The 21,286-nt window shown below is 45.3% G+C and overlaps 2 protein-coding genes across 6 annotated transcripts; both read right to left on the bottom strand.

The window, feature by feature from the left end:
* Positions 1 to 1,717: 1,717 nt before the first annotated feature.
* LOC110520770 (bcl-2/adenovirus E1B 19 kDa-interacting protein 2-like protein) lies at positions 1,718 to 12,678 on the bottom strand. Of its 4 annotated transcripts, XM_036938543.1 has the most exons (11): positions 10,307 to 10,517; positions 9,796 to 9,872; positions 8,588 to 8,668; positions 8,344 to 8,402; positions 7,995 to 8,252; positions 6,859 to 7,056; positions 5,556 to 5,658; positions 5,335 to 5,466; positions 3,337 to 3,423; positions 3,062 to 3,160; positions 1,718 to 2,955 (listed from the first exon to the last, which is right to left on the bottom strand). In XM_036938543.1, exons 3-11 carry the CDS (start codon positions 8,626 to 8,628, stop codon positions 2,931 to 2,933), a joined length of 1,002 nt encoding a protein of 333 aa, XP_036794438.1. In that variant the 5' UTR covers positions 8,629 to 8,668; positions 9,796 to 9,872; positions 10,307 to 10,517; the 3' UTR covers positions 1,718 to 2,930. The 4 variants fall into 4 exon arrangements, with proteins under 4 accessions (XP_036794438.1, XP_036794429.1, XP_036794435.1 ...); XM_036938534.1 differs by lacking the exons at positions 9,796 to 9,872; positions 10,307 to 10,517 and adding an exon at positions 12,423 to 12,678; XM_036938540.1 differs by lacking the exons at positions 9,796 to 9,872; positions 10,307 to 10,517 and adding an exon at positions 10,657 to 10,691.
* Positions 12,679 to 15,033: 2,355 nt separating this feature from the next.
* Positions 15,034 to 20,980, bottom strand: LOC110513073 (exopolyphosphatase PRUNE1). 2 transcript variants are annotated; one of them, XM_036938524.1, is made up of 8 exons: positions 20,669 to 20,980; positions 18,207 to 18,311; positions 17,903 to 18,105; positions 17,548 to 17,732; positions 17,277 to 17,435; positions 17,024 to 17,118; positions 15,961 to 16,119; positions 15,034 to 15,797 (listed from the first exon to the last, which is right to left on the bottom strand). In XM_036938524.1, the coding sequence occupies exons 1-8, from the start codon at positions 20,705 to 20,707 to the stop codon at positions 15,366 to 15,368; spliced, it is 1,377 nt and encodes a 458-aa protein (XP_036794419.1). In that variant the 5' UTR covers positions 20,708 to 20,980; the 3' UTR covers positions 15,034 to 15,365. The 2 variants fall into 2 exon arrangements, with proteins under 2 accessions (XP_036794419.1, XP_036794424.1); XM_036938529.1 differs by lacking the exon at positions 20,669 to 20,980 and adding an exon at positions 19,773 to 20,047.
* Positions 20,981 to 21,286: the final 306 nt, after the last annotated feature.

Below are 21,286 nucleotides of genomic sequence, written 5' to 3'. Positions count from 1 at the left end.
CCAGTAGAGGACGTGTGAAGGCTACGGGGTGTCCAGTAGAGGACGTGTGAAGTCTACGGGGTATGACGGCTACGGGGTGTCCAGTAGAGGACGTGTGAAGGCTACGGGGTGTCCAGTAGAGGACGTGTGAAGGCTACGGGGTGTCCAGTAGAGGACGTGTGAAGGCTACGGGGTGTCCAGTAGAGGACGTGTGAAGGCTACGGGGTGTCCAGTAGAGGACGTGTGAAGGCTACGGGGTGTCCAGTAGAGGACGTGTGAAGGCTACGGGGTGTCCAGTAGAGGACGTGTGAAGGCTACGGGGTGTCCAGTAGAGGACGTGTGAAGGCTACGGGGTGTCCAGTAGAGGACGTGTGAAGGCTACGGGGTGTCCAGTAGAGGACGTGTGAAGGCTACGGGGTGTCCAGTAGAGGACGTGTGAAGGCTACGGGGTGTCCAGTAGAGGACGTGTGAAGGCTACGGGGTGTCCAGTAGAGGACGTGTGAAGGCTACGGGGTGTCCAGTAGAGGACGTGTGAAGGCTACGGGGTGTCTACTAGAGGACGTGTGAAGGCTACGGGGTGTCCAGTAGAGGACGTGTGAAGGCTACGGGGTGTCTACTAGAGGACGTGTGAAGGCTACGGGGTGTCCAGTAGAGGACGTGTGAAGGCTACGGGGTGTCCAGTAGAGGACGTGTGAAGGCTACGGGGTGTCCAGTAGAGGACGTGTGAAGGCTACGGGGTGTCCAGTAGAGGACGTGTGAAGGCTACGGGGTGTCTACTAGAGGACGTGTGAAGGCTACGGGGTGTCCAGTAGAGGACGTGTGAAGGCTACGGGGTGTCTACTAGAGGACGTGTGAAGGCTACGGGGTGTCCAGTAGAGGACGTGTGAAGGCTACGGGGTGTCTAGTGTTTTTGAATTGTAATATTCACTAGATGTACTTTGTATCATCACCTATAACTCCAGTCCTAGCTCCAGTCCTAGCTCTTCTCAGAATAACCAGAAGTCTTTATTTGATACCTGAAGATGAATGATTCTATCTTAACTTATTTAGTTAAGCTTCTTCTTCTTCAAAAAAAAAAAAAAGCCCAAAGACGAGTCCCATGATGACAACTTTATTTACATGAACAACTGGCAAGCAGTCAGACCACCGGGACAAAGATGTGAATGCAGAGGGGTACAAAATAATCCCTGAAAAACAAGCAGTCAGACTCCAGTCGTGTTAACGAAGGACACCATATCTATCTCAGAGGCCATTCAGTTTCCTCCTCCACAATGCAAGACAATTCAGAGAATTTCAGAACACCCAGCTGACATGAGCGATACCAACCACCACCATATAATCTTACTGAATACTAATCTGATTTAATACTGAATGCATCATCGTCTCATGTATTTAAGATCTGTTAACTACCACCAGTTTAAAGGAGTCTTTTGAAGACTTCTGTAGATTTAGAAACATCCCCAATATGGTGGTATAATTCAGTAGCAGTAACATTGAAAAACCCACAATTTCCTGTGGTAGAATTGTCATTGGTTGCACTAATTGCACTATTTGTCTACATAACCTGTTTGAGGTACTCATGACATTCCAGGTCGCAATTGTAAATGAGAACTTGTTCTCAACTTGCCTACCTGGTTAAATAAAGGTAAAATAAAATAAAAAAATAAATAAAACATTACCCTGAAGAAGGCACAGTGATGTCGAAACGTTGGTCAAATACCCAATAAATTACTGGGAGTTTATATATGGAGTATGTGACTTTATTTTGATAGCTTATAATTTTTTCGTTGTTAGTCTGCACCTCCACACAGACATTTTTTTCTGGGTGTGCGCCAGCTCATGTTTTTTAGTCAGCATAAAGGACTATAACAGAACAATACATTCAATAGCTCCCCTTTTTCAGAAAAATGTTTTTCATTTTCAGATGAATATTCTTCATCATCCCTAATTAATGGACATGTCACTGTTTCCTGTGTACGAGTTACAGTAAATGTAGGCAGCAGTATTCTTCTTCCTCACTTCCTGTGGCTGCCATTTCCTGAATGCCTGCAGCGTTTCCATGGTGACACCCCTTCCTTTAAAATAGTGTAAAAGCCCTTACACGTGGTAAGCAGTGCTCTAAAACAAATGTCTTAAAGTGAGAAGATCATTCAGCTATAGAAAGCATGGTTAGAAAATGACAATTATAAAAGTACAGGTTGTTCAAGAGTTTTCTTACATAAATATTTGCTCTGAGGGTAGGCTATAAAAAGCCTTAGGTTTACAAGGTCAGAATAATACAGTAAAATACGTCAGAATTTATGTCATGATGTAAATTCTGATTTATTTTATAAAAATAGACTTTGTCTCCATCTTAACCTAAAGTATTTGTTGTGCATCAATCACATTTTAGTAAACATTAAAAGGTGACATCCCATCTCCCTGACAACCTGACAGTCAAAAGTGTTGTACTTGGCACTAGAGTGCAGTAAGCCCTAACAGATAAAGCAGCAGTCAATGTGAGCTCCAGTGAAGGTAACTGTAACAGAAAACCATCTGGACCTTTCATCTAAGTGTTATGTTGTGTTCAAACTGACTGTAGGTCGCTCCTTGACGACAGGTCCCACAAATCACTCTGGCATCAATACATATGATAGGGTTGCATTCAAGTACCACAAAATAGGGGCAGTTATGAAACTGTTGCAAAGCCAGTGGCTTGGGGAAGTGAACTTCTTTAGTGACATTACATTCAACGATGAATAAATTAAAGGTGTGTCTGTAGACACAAAGTCTTTCATTTCTGTACAACAAAAGTGCTGCACGTCTAAGCATACCTGCAGGGTGACATTTGGACTAGTTAACTTTTGAACTTTCATGGTAATTCAGCCCATAGTTTCTGGTTGTCTGCTGTCTTCCCCTCCTTCGCCTATCCACTCTCAATGTCTGCTCTTTTGCTTCCCGCGATATGTCCCTCACCCGTTCATCTTCGCATCATACCTAGAGAAAAAAGCACTTTTAATACGGGAATAATTATCCTACAACGTAGAAGTAAAATTGTAATAACTTCCAGGCTAATATAGCTCTCGAGAACCCAGTCACTCACTCTCGGATGCTGTCGGGAATCTGCAGGCGTTCCATGGGGATGTACTCAGACAGCTCCTGCAGGCTGTGAATGAAGCGGATCTTCCGGCTGAACTTCTCACTGTGGAGGGCACAGAGAGGTCAGAGGTTCGAGAGAACATCAGCATGGTCAAGACATATGCTGCAGCTGGATCTTCACAACAGATGGAGTGGGACTCACTGAATCAGTGTGACTCGTTGAATCATCTGAGGACTGATGTGGTTCAAATGAAATATGACTTTAATGGTTCTGCTCACCTGATGAAAGGCTTGACGACAGTGATGAGTGCTTTGATGTACCAGGCAGGGTGGACCACAAAGAGCCCCTTCAGATCCTTCCTCAACCTGCCAGGAGAACCATCACCATGACTCCACAGGCATTACATTTACATGACTCATTTCATCCACATTATTCAGGGCGAGTTACAATACGTGTCAAATACGTAGGCGGAAACAACCACATGATATGAGTAACGTAGTGCCTGAGGCAGATTCTCTGGATGGAACACGGCGAATGTCTGATTTCGTAAACAATCCCCTAGGCATGGGCAGAAACCTGACATCAATGTCTGTTTCTCTGAGTCACGTGAAGAAAATCATACATTTAGACGCCTCAGTAAACACCAACCTTAGGATGAACATTCTTATTGTATTCAACTATGTGTAGTTCTCCTCTTAATGCCCTGGGAAGAGTGCCATGATATACGGCGTTGAGACCTGGTTCTGATGATATGACTCAAAAGCTCACGGTCGCATAGCAACCGCATTTACCTCCCTCCAAATTGAGCGCGTGAGGTAACGTCTGAGGGCTGGTTTTCTCAAAGACACCAGTGTCTGGAAATAGGTCTGGTCTCGTCCAAGTTCACCAGAAGACATGCTACAGATGTAGGATCTAAATTGGATCACCCTTTTGCAGGATAACGTTCCTGCAATGCAGGACATTTTTTACGTAGTGTATTTGAGGTTTAAAAAGGCTTCTGACGTTTTGACTTGATTTTCCCTTACGAAATATATATCAACCCTTACACAAATGTCCATCAATTAAAATCCACATAATAATTCACATTTCCGGTTGCTTCAAGATTATTTTCCTATTGTAGCAAACTGGCTCAAATTAAGATCCTACATCTGTACCTTTGGCTCTATAATTCCCTAAGGCAGGGTTTCCCAAACGATCCAACCCCCCCCCCGGGAGAATGATTTGGTTTTTGCCCTAACACTACACAGCTGATTCAGATAATCAAAGCTTGGTGATGAGTAGGTTATTTGAATCATCTGTGTAGTGCTATGTCAACAACCAAAACGTGCACCCGGGTTTGGGAAACCACACCCTAAGGTATATTAGGAGCAGGATGATAGTCAACCTGATGTTTGGGAGGCCACTGTGGTATGCACAGTGAATGTGGTGGTTTATGTATGGGAACGTTATGCTGTGGAGTGTGGCCAGTGGCCAGGCATGCAGAGACTGAGCACTGAGCTGCCTTTATATGGGCTATGGAAACATCTCAATGATAAGGAGGACCACATTACAGTAGAACCAACAGCACAGATACAGTATGAGACAAATGGCAAATATACCGACACGTGGATATACTTTAGTACACTTATTTTTGATTGGACTTTGTATTATTGATATTGATTATTGTACTGTGATGTTGGGAGAGCAGGCACACAAGCATTTCACTGCACCTTTTATACCTGCTGGAAACTGTGTATGTGACTAATACAATTTGATTTTGATTTGGCACACGCACAGTCAGGGATCAGAGGGTTATCTGAGGAATGTCCGGAGGGGGCACTTCCCTGTGGTAGAGATCCTCACAGTCCTGAATCATTATACTACCCTGTGGTAGAGATCCTCACAGCCCTGAATCATTACACTACCCTGTGGTAGAGATCCTCACAGCCCTGAATCATTACACTACCCTGTGGTAGAGATCCTCACAGCCCTGAATCATTATACTACCCTGTGGTAGAGATCCTCACAGCCCTGAATCATTACACTACCCTGTGGTAGAGATCCTCACAGCCCTGAATCATTATAGCATTCCTGTGATATTCCACACGCGGGGAGGAGAAGCAGAGATAGGACAGGTATAAGAGCCCTCCCATTACGTCCTCCCATTACGTCCAATACCTGGACCACAGCAGTGCTATACAGAGAACCATAGGGCCACTTGCCCCCTCCTCTGGACTCTTTCAGTACAACAGCAGAGGGAACCTTGTGAGAGAAAGAGCAAGAGGAACATACTGTACCTTCTGTCAATGGAGGTGTAACACTGTCGCAGCCATTTGATGGCGGGCATCTTATTCCTGGGAGCCATGCTGCACAGGTACACCATGACATAGCCTTCTGACACCATCAGGTCCAGCGTCCCCACTATGTACCTGCAGCGTACACACACACCCAAATAACAAACTAAAACTTATTTCATTGAGACCTCAACACCAGAGGGTGTTTGTCCGTCTACACTGACCTGAAGAGATTGTCCATGACGTACTCATAGTTCTCCACCGTGTTCTCTGGTAGGTAACAGGAGGAGAACGTGATGATGGCGTTCATAGCCTCCCCGTAATAACCTAGGAAACACAGAGGCATACCTCATGAGATACGGCACATGTATATCACATAGAATTACATAGTGAAGAATGACAAGTTCCAACTGTGGGAGTATAGACAGAGTACATGTTGAACTGCTATAGTGTTAAGTACTGCTAATGGGGGTCCTAATAAAATACTAATGTATTTCTGTTTGAACTCTGTTGTTGTTTGACATCATGATGAGGTAACTTGATTGAGCCCAGTAAGGCTATTCATAAAATAGATACAATCTTATAGTCAAAGGAAGCCATCCTCCTCAACTTAACATACTATTATTTTAGGGTTATATACAGTAATATATAGATGGGGGATGGACTCTACAAGGTGTCGAAGGCATTCCACAGGGACACTGGCCCATGTTGACTCCAATGCTTCCCACAGTTGTATCAAGTTGGTTGGATGTCCTTTGGGAGGTGGATCTGGGATACACATGGGAAACTGTTGAGCGTGAAAAACACAGCAGCGTTGTAGTTCTTGGCACAAACCGGTGCGCCTGGCACCTACTATCCTACTATTTAAAGATATATATATATTTTTAAATGTAACCTTTATGTAACTAGGCAAGTCAGTTAAGAACAAATTCTTATTTACAATGACAGCCTACCCCGGCCAAAACCAGTCGGCGCTGGGACAATTGTGCGCCGCCCTATGGGAATCCCACTCACGGCCGGATGTGATGCAGCCTGGATTCGAACCAGGGACTGCAGTGCCTTAGATTGCTGCACCACTCGGGAGCAACCATACCCCGTTCAAAGGCACTTCAATCTTTTGTCTTTCCCATTCACCTTCTGAATGGCACACATACACAATCCATGGCTCAATTATCTCAAGGCTTGAAAAATCCTACTTTAACCTGGCTCCTCCCCTTCATCTACACTGATTGAAGTCAATTTAACAAGTGACATCAATAAGGGATCATAGCTTTCACCTGGATTCACCTGGTCAGTCTATGTCATGGAAAGTGCAGTTCTTAATGTTTGGTATATCAGATAGAATTACATAGTGCAACTGAAAATCATTCCCTTTCACTGAGGCCTGTCATTTTCAGCAAATGCATATAGTGGGAGCTACACAACAGATGCTGTGTCATATGCACTCAGCTGGACTCAGTTATGGAAGCATTGATTTTACAGGCTGGTCAAGTAGCTACTTGACAGTCAGCTTCAGCTGTGTCTCACCTCCGTGAGAGAGCACCTGGAGGTATGGCTCCAGGACACTCATGTTGACGTGGTACTCCTGTCCTGCGACGCAGAACCTTCTCCAGCGGCTCCCCCTGTTGTCCACCTGGTCTAGCTCCATCGAGCCCATCTCTGCCTGCTCCATCACCGTGGTGCCTGAGACACCATCCTCCCCCCGGCCCAGCCGTGGCAGGTCATCTGGAGGGTCATCAGAGGTCAGATGAAGGTCAAGAATAGTGGGATTAGATTGTGCAAGCATCATACCATTCCATTTCAGAATGGAATTCAAAATATAAAATGGAATGGAATAGAAGAATACTATGTTCCAAATTGGAATTTCTCTTTGTCTCTCTCCTACTCTCTGTTTTCTGACCTCCCACTACAGTTCATTCTACCCCCACACCCCCTCAGTCTCTCTCCCCACCCTCATACATCCCACTCTCACTTTTACCTTCCCACTCCAGTTCGTGCAAGCCGTCTTTCTCTGTCATCCTCCCACTCCAGTTCTCTCTCACCCTCCCACTCCAGTTCTCTCTCACCCTCCCACTCCAGTTCTCTCTCAACCTCCCCCTCCAGTTATTGCCTCCTCTCTCACCCTCCCACTACAGTTCTTATCTCCTCTCTCACCCTCCCACTCCAGTTCTTGTCTCCCCTCTCACCCTCCCACTCCAGTTCTTGTCTCCCCTCTCACCCTCCCACTCCAGTTCTTGTCACCCCTCTCACCCTCCCTCTCCAGTTCTTGTCTCCTCTCTCACCCTCCCACTCCAGTTCTTGTCTCCTCTCTCACCCTCCCACTCCAGTTCTTGTCTCTCTCACCCTCCCACTCCAGTTCGTGTCTCCTCTCTCATCCTCCCACTCCAGTTCTTGTCTCCTCTCTCACCCTCCCACTCCAGTTCTTGTCTCCCCTCTCACCCTCCCACTCCAGTTCTTGTCTCCCCTCTCACCCTCCCACTCCAGTTCTTGTCTCCCCTCTCACCCTCCCACTCAAGTTCTTGTTTCTTCTCTCACCCTCCCACTCCAGTTCTTGTCTCCTCTCTCACCCTCCCACTCCAGTTCTTGTCTCCTCTCTCACCCTCCCACTCCAGTTGTTGTCTCCCCTCTCACCCTCCCACTCCAGTTCTTGTCTCCTCTCTCACCCTCCCACTCCAGTTCGTGCATGCTGTCAGGGAAGTTGCAGGACTCGCTGTCCGAGGGCGTCTCCAGGGCCTCCAGGTTGATGTCCAGCTCCGTGTCATCTTCGTCGGGTGAGAGGGCGGCGGCAGAGTAGCCGGTGTCCCCTGACTTCACACTGCGGTCCGCTGAGTCGGTACGGGACAGGGTCAGGCTGAGGGTGGGCGCCACCAGACGCTTCTTCCTTATGGGTTTTTCTGACAGGGCCAGGCTTGTGGGTGGAGCTGGGGGAGTAGCACACACACAGGTATTGTGGGATATGGTGCAGTACTTTTGGAATTAGGCCTTTGCAGACATATGGTATTAGGGATATACCTGGTCTCTCTGCATGTTCTCCTTGGGTCTCAGGACTATGTGAATCTTCAGGAAGAGGTCTAGGGGGGGGAATACAAAATAGTTGAAAAAGCTTAGTACTGCTTTCTTACCCGGTCATAACCAAAAAGCATTCTTTGCCGGGACCTAAAATATCATTTAAGATTGTCATGGTGAACAGGCTGGGGTTTACAGTTCATGAGGTCAGGGGGTAAGGTTAAAGGTCAGGGTTAGGTTTGTCTCTGACCTGGGGAACTCCTCATCCTGCCATTCCTCCCTCAGCTCCATGTCCTGGATGTAGGAAGCAGCCTTCACCCCCTCTGGACTCCTACAGAACAGACAGCATGTCACAGTACATTCAATAGTCTTGTTGTACATGCTGTAATAATCAACAGATTCAACAACAGTCTATAGTCCTTAAGAGCTCAAATAAGACACAGTCTGACAGACACTCTGATGAAGGCCACTGCCCAAACGCATGTACCATGTTTTTAATGTGATGATACCAAATTAATAAAGTCTTTGTAAAGTGCCTGTCAAACATTACGCATGAATCACAAGGTCGAATCATTGCAATATGTTCATTGGTTACCAGGGGAGAACGACTGCCCCCTCTCATTGAAACCAGGAAGTTCAAGGCTGACTGTGGTACTGCAGGCATTGGACATTTTTTGATTGTTCTTGTACACACATAATGTGCATTTATCTATATGCCACCAGTGTGAAACAATACCTACTTTATCATAACCATTAGTACTATTTAAGATGAATTTATTGAAACTGTAAAATCAACTGGTTATATTATATTGTGGAACACAATCTTCTAAAAGGCAGTAACCTCAGCAGGGGCGCTTGCATAGAAGCCAATTGCTGTGCAACGGCATAGCATTGTTTTGTTCATTTAACAGACAAGCCACTCTTACTTGCCGAGCCCTTATCACAGTCAAGACACACCTTGCAAACAAGCACCCGCCCCACACACACACGCACACACTGAGAAGAGTCCTCAAGTTCTCCCTCACCTCACTCCAGTGCTCAGAGAGTACACAGACACAATCACGTCCAAGTGCAGAAGAGCGAGAGAGAAAAACTAACAATGTAGGCTTGCAACTTGTCTTACTCCATGTGTGTCCTCTGGCTGTCATTGGTCTAGACTGCCTCATGTGTGTCCTCTGGCTGTCATTGGTCTAGACTGCCTCATGTGTGTCCTCTGGCTGTCATTGGTCTAGACTGCCTCTGCCAGTGGACACACTTGACAAGGTTTCAGGACCACTGTAAGAGTCCAACAGCACCCTCTGTGACTGTGCCTTCAGTACTCCATGGAAGAGTGGTTCACAAAGTGGCCAACACACCCTTAGACCCACCAGCTGCATGCATAATGCACCCTTGGCACATTTGTTCAGTATGTCTGCTGATCACTTCCCTATATTGTGTTAACGTTTCATTAGTGCTCACCTGTCATATGAATTAGACTTTACGCACCGTAAAAGGAAATTGGGCTTTTAAAGTAATGACGTTCATATAGCATCACACTGTAAAGACATACAGATAAAGAATATAGACTCATTTGTAAACTGTCATAAAGGGGAATAGTCTTGGTTTAGAAGACCACCAGCTGTCACTTAGAAATTAAAACAGAGTGATAAGCAAATGCTAGATGCACCAATAAATTGGCAAAGATAAAATAATTATAATACCTCCAACTGTAGGCCCTATGTAAAAACAAATGAAGAATCATGAAACTACAGTAAGTTTATCCATATAGTTTAAGCACTTTTAGTGTCATTGCACAGTATTAACATGTTGTAAACTAACTTTGCACAACTGTGTTCAAGCCGTCAACTGGATTATACATTGCTTCCACATCAGCTTCCCCGTCTCCAACAACCTAGTTCTACTGTAGTTACACAATGCCTTTGTAAATAAAGAGACACGCCGATACACAAAGCGACTGAGCATAGCCTACCTTTCACCCTTTCCTCTGTATAAACGCGCACTCATGCAGACATCATGATTAAAAGATGAGTAAAAAAAAATGTTTATCAAGAAGATAAGTCATTTAAAAGTCGTCAATTGTAAACACTCCGACGTTCGCACAAGTGCAGTGTTCTGACGACCCAACCACACAGCAAACAATACATTAGCTTAGCCAATCAGGGGGCTTTGTACGTGCTCGGCTGGTGACACGTTCACCACACCTGAGTGAGTGAGAACTTTCTGATCTATCACTCATCGCTCAACTTGTAAACACATCAAAATGAGCAGATCCGTAGATAAATAGTTGAGTATCTCAATGCAGCAGTCTCAAACTCTTACCACACTGAAAGGAAACACATTTCGGCAACAATAACAGTTCCTGTTTACTCAACCATCATTAAAAAAAACGGTATTGCCGTCTCCTGATTTTTTTTTACGAGAATGACACATCAATAGGTCCCTCTCGAGAGCCTGTATGTCTATGGTTTAATGAGTCAACCCAGCTGAACTCGTGACAGTAAGGTTTAGCTGGTTTGTGAGATGTGGTCTGAGTATAAACTCATTATCTATTTAATTATTTAAAATGTGGGCGTCCCGTTATGACGTGATCGTTGTGGCACTGAACACCTGAACATCTTGTGAGATTGGAACATAGGGGGTTTAAAGGGTGTGTATGTGTATGCGTTTGTGTGTGTCTCTGTGTTGCAACCAACCAGTGAACAGATCTCAACTCAATTGAACACTTAAGGGAGATTCTGAGCGGCTCGTTAGACAGCGTTTCCCACCACCATCTACAAAACACCAAATTCTGCAATGTCTCGTTGAATAATGGTGTCGCATCCCTCCAATAGTGTTCCAGAAGAATCTTTGCCACGGCGCATTGAAGCTGTTCTGGCTCGTGGTGGCCCAACGCAATATTAAGACACGTTTTGTGTATTTTGGCAGTTACCTGTAGACGCGTGTAAAAAAAAATCTGTTAATAGCTGCTCGTGGTGGGAAGGGAAGACAACATCTGTGCTCTTGCATTGTTCCCGATGAAGCATGCCTAGGGTGTATACTCTGTGTTAAGGAAACCTGATATTGTAATGGCCACGGCCTGTAGAGGCAGTTATTGAAGCCTCTGCCTATAAGAGGACAGGAGTAGATAGCATGGATTAACCTAACGCAAAGAAAACTCCGATTCAAACTCCCTTTCCGCCAGCATTATGTCAAAATATGTTCCTTGATCACCAAATATGGAGTTACGCTGAGCAACCATCTCATTTACTGCCGTTACAGCCGGTATGTAGCCTACTTCCAAAAAGCAACGGAAAAATGCCTATTTAAATAATCTATCCACCTCCGGCAGATAGATTGATGACAATATACAGAAGGGATATGGAAGGAATTCGGAGGCAACTAATGATGACATCAGAGATACAGTGGCTGTCTTTCTGTACCTCGCAGTACAAGTATCAGACAGAGAATAAGATCAGTATGTTTCTTTCCAATTACCGGTATATTAATTATAGGCCTAAATCAAATGTATATCTAGTGGCATTATTACATCACCCCAGACACTGTTCGTGAATCTTGTCAACAGATCACAAAATCCAGTGGTGGAAGTTGCCCTTTAGTCCATGTAAATCTTAGTTATAAAACAAACTTTGGCAATTACTAAGCCCATGCATGAATCAACGCTTTGTCAGCTTTGCAAAGCCAGCGATTCAGCACTGAGGAAGTCATTAGAGCAGAGACTCCCATGACGGATGGCATCTTTATGTCACTACTGGCCTGGTTAGTGTCAGAGTGGCTTGTGATTTCCCAGTTCTCCTTTTGTTAACCCCTGTCCATTGTTCAGAGAGTCGGTCATATGACATGGAGTCTAGAGGGTTGTAAATGAGATAGATACAACACTCACACTTCAATACTCCATATTTTCCTCTAACAATTGAAATCCACTACATCTTTCCCTCTAGCAATTGAAATGAGCTGAAACACTGATACCACTGTTTTTGTTTCAGGAAACCCACCGCTATGAGCGTCACTTCACATTTGCTACACACACTGGTTGTGAAACTATGGGTTTCCACAGAATAAACTAGCAAAGTGGTTTAATCACTTACCCATTTAGCATGTACTGGTCCCCCTGCTCTGTATAGGTCCCCATATCATCCACCCTGTGAGTGAGATCAGATGATTATTTCAGCACTGAATGGGTACCTCCAGGAACTAGTGTTTCTTGCAAAACAAGACAGCCTGCTGGCTCATCTGCCTTTCTCATGAGGAAGTCTGTTGATGTGGGTGGGTGTGTTTGTGTGGATGTGTGTCTATGTCAGTGAATTCACCCTCTTCCTGTCCCTACAGGTTTTTCTGCATTTCAGCAGGACCTGTTGTGGTTGCTTCCCTATTACCTAAGGCTAAGCTCACCTGGGCAGCTATGGTGCTTAGTCGGCAGATTGAAACATGTTTAGCTAGAGCCTCGCAGATAGAAATGCACTGCATAGAATAAACAGAAACATTTGTACTCTGCATAATGGAGGCTTGTCCAGTCTATACGTTTCATTTCTATCTGCAGTGTTCTAAACATTGCATCCCATTGAATGTGCCTCAGTTCTCCCAGTCAGGGAGGAGTTAAGGATAATAGGGAGGTAGGCTTGGGCGATATTCCGTTTGTACCAGGGTATTTAGAAAAATACCAACAGCATGATTTTCAATACCATTATTTGGGTTGGGGCCACCAGTGCCTCGCAGGGCCTGCCGCGTTGCAACTTAAGTATAACTATAAGAAATACATGATATCCAGCTCAGGGCTCCAGCTATGCATTTGGTTTGCTAACTTGCTAAGTGGCTAGATGTCAAGATCAAGCTTCTTGGTTACAGTAGAAACATTCAATGCACTCCTGGATCAAGACCCCTGTTGCCTAATTTATTTTGTGCGTAAAAAATAAGTGCACACTTCCAGTACAACATAAACCCCAGTGTGGTACAGAAACGGTATGAACATTTGGATATGGCCAAACTCTAGAGGAAGGTAGACAGTAGATACCACACTGGGAGGAACCTCCATGGTCCCAACATCACAAATACTGAGTTGAAATAACATGGACAAAACAGGATAAGAAACTTTAATAATATTAAATCCTTTTCAACATTTCAGGTGAAAACCATTACATTTCTAACTGTAAAACTTTAGTCAGCTGGTTTCCAAATGATTTAAAAAGGTCAAACTGACATTTTTCACTTGATTGTCCTTCATAACATCTGCTAATGGTCTAACCTTGACTGAAATCTACTCTACCTTTCAGTGCAGATTATGGCAACATCTCATCTGTTCTCATCAGTTTAGAGCATTTAATGAAATAAACAGTCATTTAATTAGACTACATCAGGCCTGGAAGTACCTTGGTTCTGGGGAATCCTAGTTTCAGATAAGAGATCAAAGTATTATATTCAAATTAACATGACATCAGCAATATCATTGGTACCAAGTGTTTTAACACAATCCAACGGAAGTTACTGTATCTTCGTGCGATACAATTGCATATAATCAGATAATTCTTAAATACATTATGTTTACATACATTTGCAGTATACAAAATCTTTCATTTGGGGAAGATACAGTATTATAATGGTGTTTTGAATCAGAAGAACATTCAAAACTGATTTATTATCAATAAAACAGTCAAGGAATAATGTCTAGCTATCTCTAGCAATAACTATTCAACACAAACTCTTCACTTCAACGTCAAACTGCTGATCAATTATGTCAAATCAACACTGCATATCATGCAGAGTCACCCTTCATTTGGACAGTCCATTTGTAGATGCTCTACAGACTATCACATTCCAACTAACTATGTACTAAACGCCAACCTTAACCAAACCCTAAACTTAACTCTGACCCCAACCCCAACTCTAACTATTAACCCAAGCTTAGTAAGCAGTTGCTTATCAACAGATAGTTTGACCATCTACAGCTGGACTATCCAAATAAAGTGGGGCCACATATTGGTTTAGGCATCTATCACAAAGATCTTCCTATACACATTAGTATAGGGCACAGTGCCTAGATGTCAAGATCAAGCTTCTTGGTTACAGTAGAGACATTCAATGCCCTCCTGGATCAAGATCCCTGTTGCCTTAGTAAGCAGACCACATATTGGTTTAGGCATCTATCACACAAATGTTCATATACACACTAGTCTAGATCTAGTGGATCTATTTTCTCAAATCTACAGCAAAATCTATTTCCCGGAAACATAACTGGGAGTATTTTTCCATTAACAGAGTTCCCAATTAAATGTCTTATTCCCATTCAAGGATGAAAGCATCGGTGTCACTAATATTTTTTTTATTTAACCTTTATTTAACTAGGCAAGTCAGTTAAGAACAAATTCTTATTTACAATGATGGCCTACCCCGGCCAAACCTTAACCCGGACGACGCTGGGACAATGGACTCCCAATCACGGCCAGTTGTGATACAGCCAGGAATCAAACCAGGTTCTGTAGTGACGCCTCTAGCACTGAGATGCAGTGCCTTGGACCGCTACGCCACTCAGGAACTCCCTCCCCCCATATAAAGCACGGGTGTCACTAACGTAAAGCACGGGTGTCACTAACGTAAAGCACGGGTGTCACTAACGTAAAGCACGGGTGTCACTAACGTAAAGCACGGGTGTCACTAACGTAAAGCACGGGTGTCACTAACGTAAAGCACGGGTGTCACCAACATAAAGCACGGGTGTCACTAACGTAAAGCATGGGTGTCACTAACGTAAAGCACGGGTGTCACTAACGTAAAGCACGGGTGTCACTAACGTAAAGCACGGGTGTCACCAACGTAAAGCACGGGTGTCACTAATATTTTCAATGCATTTCCATCATCTCCAATATGATTGCCAGTGGATTGTTTACTCCTCTGGATTGGGAACAGTGTGCCTCCCAGTCCTCGTCCCAGCGGATCAATGTTGTGCCGAGCTCAACACCCTGCACAGTCACAAACAATCTGTACTGACTGGTCTGAATCCTGTTGCGAGAACTCTGGCCATCCAGCTGTTATACAGGTTAGTGAGCTTGGGTGCTCCGCTGACCACCAGGAGTGTGAGTGACATCAGAGTCCCCTGCGTTCTCCTCTTCGCTGGCCATCTTGCTGAACTTCTCCGTCAGAGCTTCAGCGCTGATCTTGGGCAGTCCGTTGTCAAGGGGACAGCCCTCCACCAGACTGTTCATAGGGGTGGGGGGGAAGTAGGAGTCCTCCTCTATCCCAGCGTCCTCAGTGCACGTTCGTTGCTGTGGTACCTCGTAACTCTCCTCTAGGGTCCCACAATGCACCTCTCTTCGCTCCCTGTCCCTCAGGAAGTCCTTGATGATGGGCAGCACCTTCTTCCTGGAGGCCAACGTGTTGCCCTGGAGGTAAGCCCTGATGTCCGAGTAAGGGCTGCTCATTGGACTCAGGCTCAGACTGGGGCTCCGGGCTTGCTCCAAGGCTTGGCTCATCTGCAGGACAACAAAGACCATTCAGTTGATCATATAAAATAGACACCGTAAAAAACAACCCTGGCAACCCAAAGCTTACTATCAACTCTTCATAATGACTTACTTTAACTCTAGATAGTCAACTCTATGGGATCATGTTTGATTGGGATGGTGTAGTTCCTACCTCCCCCCTGTAGAGGGTGCTGGAGCTGTAGACGGCCAGCTGCCTGAAGGGCTCCTTGTTATCGTTGAAGGAGATCGTCATGGCCACCACCAGGTTGTAGCTGTGCTTGTGGCAGAACTCACAGAGCTCTTGCTGTAAGCTTTGTCTCTGTAGAAAAGCCTGAGGGACAACATTTATAGATATTACAGTTTGTTTGTGAATCTCAGTATAAACTCAAGTGCAGCTGTTGAGTCCCTTTATAAGTTGACATGAAGAGACAGGCACAGGGTTTGTCTTTTTACTTGTGGGTGGTTCCATCTGATTGGACATGTGGGGGGGTGATCTTCATGAACTAGGTGAAACATCCCACCTTCACATTTTGGGTGACTGAAGGGTGTGTCAGCCAGTAACACAGGGAAGTGTCTGAAGGGTGTGTCAGGCAGTAACACAGGGAAGTGTCTGAAGGGTGTGTCAGGCAGTAACACAGGGAAGTGTCTGAAGGGTGTGTCAGGCAGTAACAACGGGGAAGTGTCTGAAGGGTGTGTCAGGCAGTAACAACAGGGAAGTGTCTGAAGGGTGTGTCAGGCAGTAACAACAGGGAAGTGTCTGAAGGGTGTGTCAGGCAGTAACAACAGGGAAGTGTCTGAAGGGGGTGTCAGGCAGTAACACAGGGAAGTGTCTGAAGGGGGTGTCAGGCAGTAACACAGGGAAGTGTCTGAAGGGTGTGTCAGGCAGTAACAACAGGGAAGTGTCTGAAGGGTGTGTCAGGCAGTAACAACAGGGAAGTGTCTGAAGGGGGTGTCAGGCAGTAACAACAGGGAAGTGTCTGAAGGGTGCGTCAGGCAGTAACAACAGGGAAGTGTCTGAAGGGTGTGTCAGGCAGTAACACAGGGAAAGGCTCTGATAACTTGAGGACTGTGTTCAGTTTAGATCTGAAGTGAGATTCTGTAAAGAATTCATAGGTGAGATGACATACTGCAGTAGAACTGGGTACATGATAGTATTTGAACCATGTTATTATCCACCAGTAGTACGTGTAACCTTGTGTTGTATCACATATTGAATAGTTAAGATGCACACCCACCTCCAGTGTCATATATATCACACTGACTGCCAGTTTTAAATCTCCTTCCGATGCCACCTTCATGTCTTTCAGAAGCATCTGTTCTGTGGTAAGACCTGGGAACAAGGGAATACGAGCAAAAAACATTGTAGGTCTCCCTCTCCTTCATACTTAAACATGGCATTGATATCATGGGATGCCCATCATTCTAATCTGAGAGGCAAAAACCACATCCACAAGGCTGAGCTTCAGGTATTAATCCTGGGGTGTTTACCTGACACGTCAAATTTAGCATTCTGCAAGGACTGGAAGAGGACGCCCCTTGGTGGCAGGTTGGGGAAGTGCGTCTCCAGGAGGCCAGCGTACTGGCTGTCTTTAGGGGTGACTTTCCCTGCCTCTGGGGCCATGTTCACACAGTCTAACACTATGGTGCCTGTGATCACAAAGAACAGGATGTCAGTCTCGTCACACAGTGACACAGTTAAAGGCATAGTTCACTTAATACTGACATGATTTCCACATACATCAGTTATATTTCTGGTTACCATATAAGAGCTGGGCCACCTGTTGGTCGAGGACTTCAGGGGCTTTCTGGATGATCCGTTCTGCCACCAGGGTGGAGCAGGAGCCCACCGTCTCCACGGTAACGGGACAGGAGGGAGAGGGCTTCCTCTCCAGGAGGTGATGGTCGATCACCTCCAACACCACCTCTTCTAGATCACAGTCAGAGCTGCAACAGACAGCCACACAGTCAGTCAGGGACTTTAGTCAAGCTATTTCAAGGAGTCTCTAGGTCAGTGTTGCTTTTATAGAGATACAGGTGATGATCACATGGGGAAGTGTTCACGTCCTGGATGACTGTCAGTGGACAGAGGTTAAGGTGTCACGGTTGACCCTGACCTGGGCAGCACGTTGTGGTCCACCAGTGTGAGGTCCAGCCGGCCAGCCCGGTGTAGACTCCCCAGGTCCACCTCGTCCCGGAACACCAGGTCATCCTGGGAGAGGCCACTCTCTCTCAGCAGGAAGGCATTGTCCGTGCGCAGCGGGAACTCTTGCCGGGGAATGTTCAGAACGGGAAGAGGAACTTTCCCAGAATCAAGTGTCTGGGAGGGGAGAGAGAGGTGTTATAACACCTGACGCTTGCTCTGTTGAACCATTCTCAACACATGGGTCGGGTCCAAATGATGGGGTGGGTTACTCTCACCTTGGACAGGAAGTATGCGTAGGCCAGAGCTGACACCATGGAGTCCAGGTCACAGGCCTCATTCCCCAGGACCACATGGAACCCTGGGCTGCCCTCTGCGTTCCCCTGAGGAGGGGAGAGTGGGATGAATACAGTCACAAGAATATCCAACTCCTATGAGGGGATTTACCATGAGAAAATACAGGTCAGTCTATCCATTACTCTTATAATGAGCCTTCAAAGGCAATCAGATGTGTATTAGTGAGTGGACAGTGCAATGTGGACAGGTTGTGTGTGTGTGTTGTAATGTCAATGCACGTCATGATGATGCTGATCACAGGAGATTAGCTACTGTCGGTTCTGCACAATGTCCCCCATCCTAGAGTAAAACCCTGGACACTGTTTGAATAGCCTTCTGAAGGGTCAATGGCAGATCCCAGTGTAGCCTAAAGTGGATGAGCTAAGGGCTGACTTCATTCCCCTGCCTGAAGGCTTTGGCTAGCTCTTTGTCAAATAGCCTTAGGCTAATTCCATCAATGACCTCAGTAGAGCAGACTGTGATGTAATGGCTAAGCTACATGACGGCCTGCTAACTCCACTACATGTTTTTGTTGAACGTTTTTAATGTGGAGTTGAGAAACAAGTAGGTGTTTCATTTTCCCAGAGCATGGCCGTCTGTGACAGCAGCACGAGTCATGGGTGCCAGAGCTAGGGGCTAACAGAGACAGCTTGTTGCAATAACAAAAGCCGGTCATGTGACAATTAGCCAGTCTACAGCTTGAAGCCTAGCAGCAGGTAGCCTAGCAACTAAGAGCATTGGGCCAGTAATCGAAACGTTGCTGGTTCAAATATCCGAGCCGACTATCTATCCACGGTATAACCCAGTCTCATCTATCCACGGTATAACCCAGTCTCATATATATCCACGGTATAACCCAGTCTCATCTATCCACGGTACAACCCAGTCTCATCTATCCACGGTACAACCCAGTCTCATCTATCCACGGTACAACCCAGTCTCATCTATCCACGGTACAACCCAGTCTCATCTATCCAGGGTACAACCCAGTCTCATCTATCCACGGTATAACCCAGTCTCATCTATCCACGATACAACCCAGTCTCATCTATCCACGATACAACCCAGTCTCATCTATCCACGATACAACCCAGTCTCATCTATCCACGATACAACCCAGTCTCATCTATCCACGATACAACCCAGTCTCATCTATCCACGATACAGCCCAGTCTCATCTATCCACGATACAGCCCAGTCTCATCTATCCACGATACAGCCCAGTCTCATCTATCCACGATACAACCCAGTCTCATCTATCCACGATACAACCCAGTCTCATCTATCCACGATACAACCCAGTCTCATCTATCCACGATACAACCCAGTCTCATCTATCCACGGTACAACCCAGTCTCATCTATCCACGGTACAACCCAGTCTCATCTATCCACGGTACAACCCAGTCTCATCTATCCACGGTATAACCCAGTCTCATCTATCCGTTATGTTTTCAGATTGATGCAGAAGGAGTGGAAGCCACTGTTAACTATTGAAATGCACCTCACCTGTCTTTCAGTTCCCATTAGACTTCTCTCTCAACCCAGCCTCCCCATGTACACACTGGATAGTACATCTGTGTTGGTGCTGACTTCTCTTCCCCCTCACTGAACACCGAGTAAATAAGGTGTGACGCTCTGAGGCGCTATAAACACCATCTGATCTCACTAATCTTGATAGGGCTTGTTTTGAACCCAAACAGTGCTCTTTTCACTTAAGGTCAAGAGCATGACATCAAGACCCTGAAATTAAAGCCATCGTGTAACTAACTGTAAGTGTGGCAGACATGCAAAGCAAAAAAAATTCACGTGGGCATATTGACACCTGACAGGCACCTGACAGGCAGCTGACCCTACAAGAAATGTACTTTCATGGCCCATTACAATTGAACAATTATATTTGTTTGAATATCACTGAAATATATTAATGCAATATATCATGCAACATAATGAAGCAGTGTATGAGTTACATTTAACACAATGTGATCACGTGACAATGCTCAATTTGCCCGGCTAGCCAACTAGCTAGCTGTAATTACAGTCTATGTACAGTACAGTTCAAATGTAGTTAGTGTACGGTGACAACTGTCTGTCTGATCTAATTTGATGCGCATGCACGAGCCCACAAGCAACACCGGGACCATGCGGCAGGCTGCTGTCACATTGCCCTACTGTTTTTCAATGACAAGTCTTTCGACTTGATCTATTCGGAATTTAATGTCTAGCTAGCTTTCTCCTGATATCTCTGAAAACCCCACTAATTTAATTTGTTCATCAAATGTACACGCCGAAGTTATTTAGAAGACTACATAACTAGCTAACGTTAGCCGTAAAGACAAACTAAACATTGAAAATGGATAAAGCAAGCAAACGGCGCGACCACCAGAAACCGTCGATGTTCCTACCTTCAGTTCATTGCGACAGCTTTTTAAAAATATATCCATGGTTATCGGATGCACTACGTAAAGACAGTTTGAAATTAGAGTGTTCTAGTTGTCTTTGTTGCATATAGGTAACGTTAACTGTATCTGCACGTCTCAGGAATAAAAAGACTGCACTGTAAGTTTGAAATGTTAATGCCCAAGAGTCGTGCGTGACTCGTCTTGGGCTGACGTGACGTTCAAAGACGGGACGTAGTATTATGGGTAGTGTAGTATCAAATATTGGTTTACAAACTGGTAGTTTCAAAGAGACTGGTTGTAGCAAAGATTTTTCTAACTAAACCAAGATAGACCACAGCCTCTCGTTTCCAATGGGAACAAATGGGCCATAGTGGGCAGACCAAGCAAGAAGGGGCAGAGCCAAATACGAGCTTGCGGGATCCTATTGGCCCGTTCTAGCGTTATCTTCATATTTCCGCCAGGGAACGCCTACTCTGAAGTGCGCGTGTGCAATAACTTTTGCAAAGGGTAAAGTCTACAAACCCTAGTCCACTCTGTTCATAACATATTCCAGTTTTGGGAACAGAAAACTGTATTGAGATCAAATGTTTCATTGGTAGTGATTGGAAACGCCAAGCGGAT

This window comes from Oncorhynchus mykiss, chromosome 2 (assembly GCF_013265735.2).
Source record: "Oncorhynchus mykiss isolate Arlee chromosome 2, USDA_OmykA_1.1, whole genome shotgun sequence".
Lineage (NCBI taxonomy): Eukaryota > Metazoa > Chordata > Actinopteri > Salmoniformes > Salmonidae > Oncorhynchus > Oncorhynchus mykiss.
The sequence above is the reverse complement of the archived record's forward strand: the minus strand, read 5'-3'. Positions and strand labels throughout refer to the sequence as shown.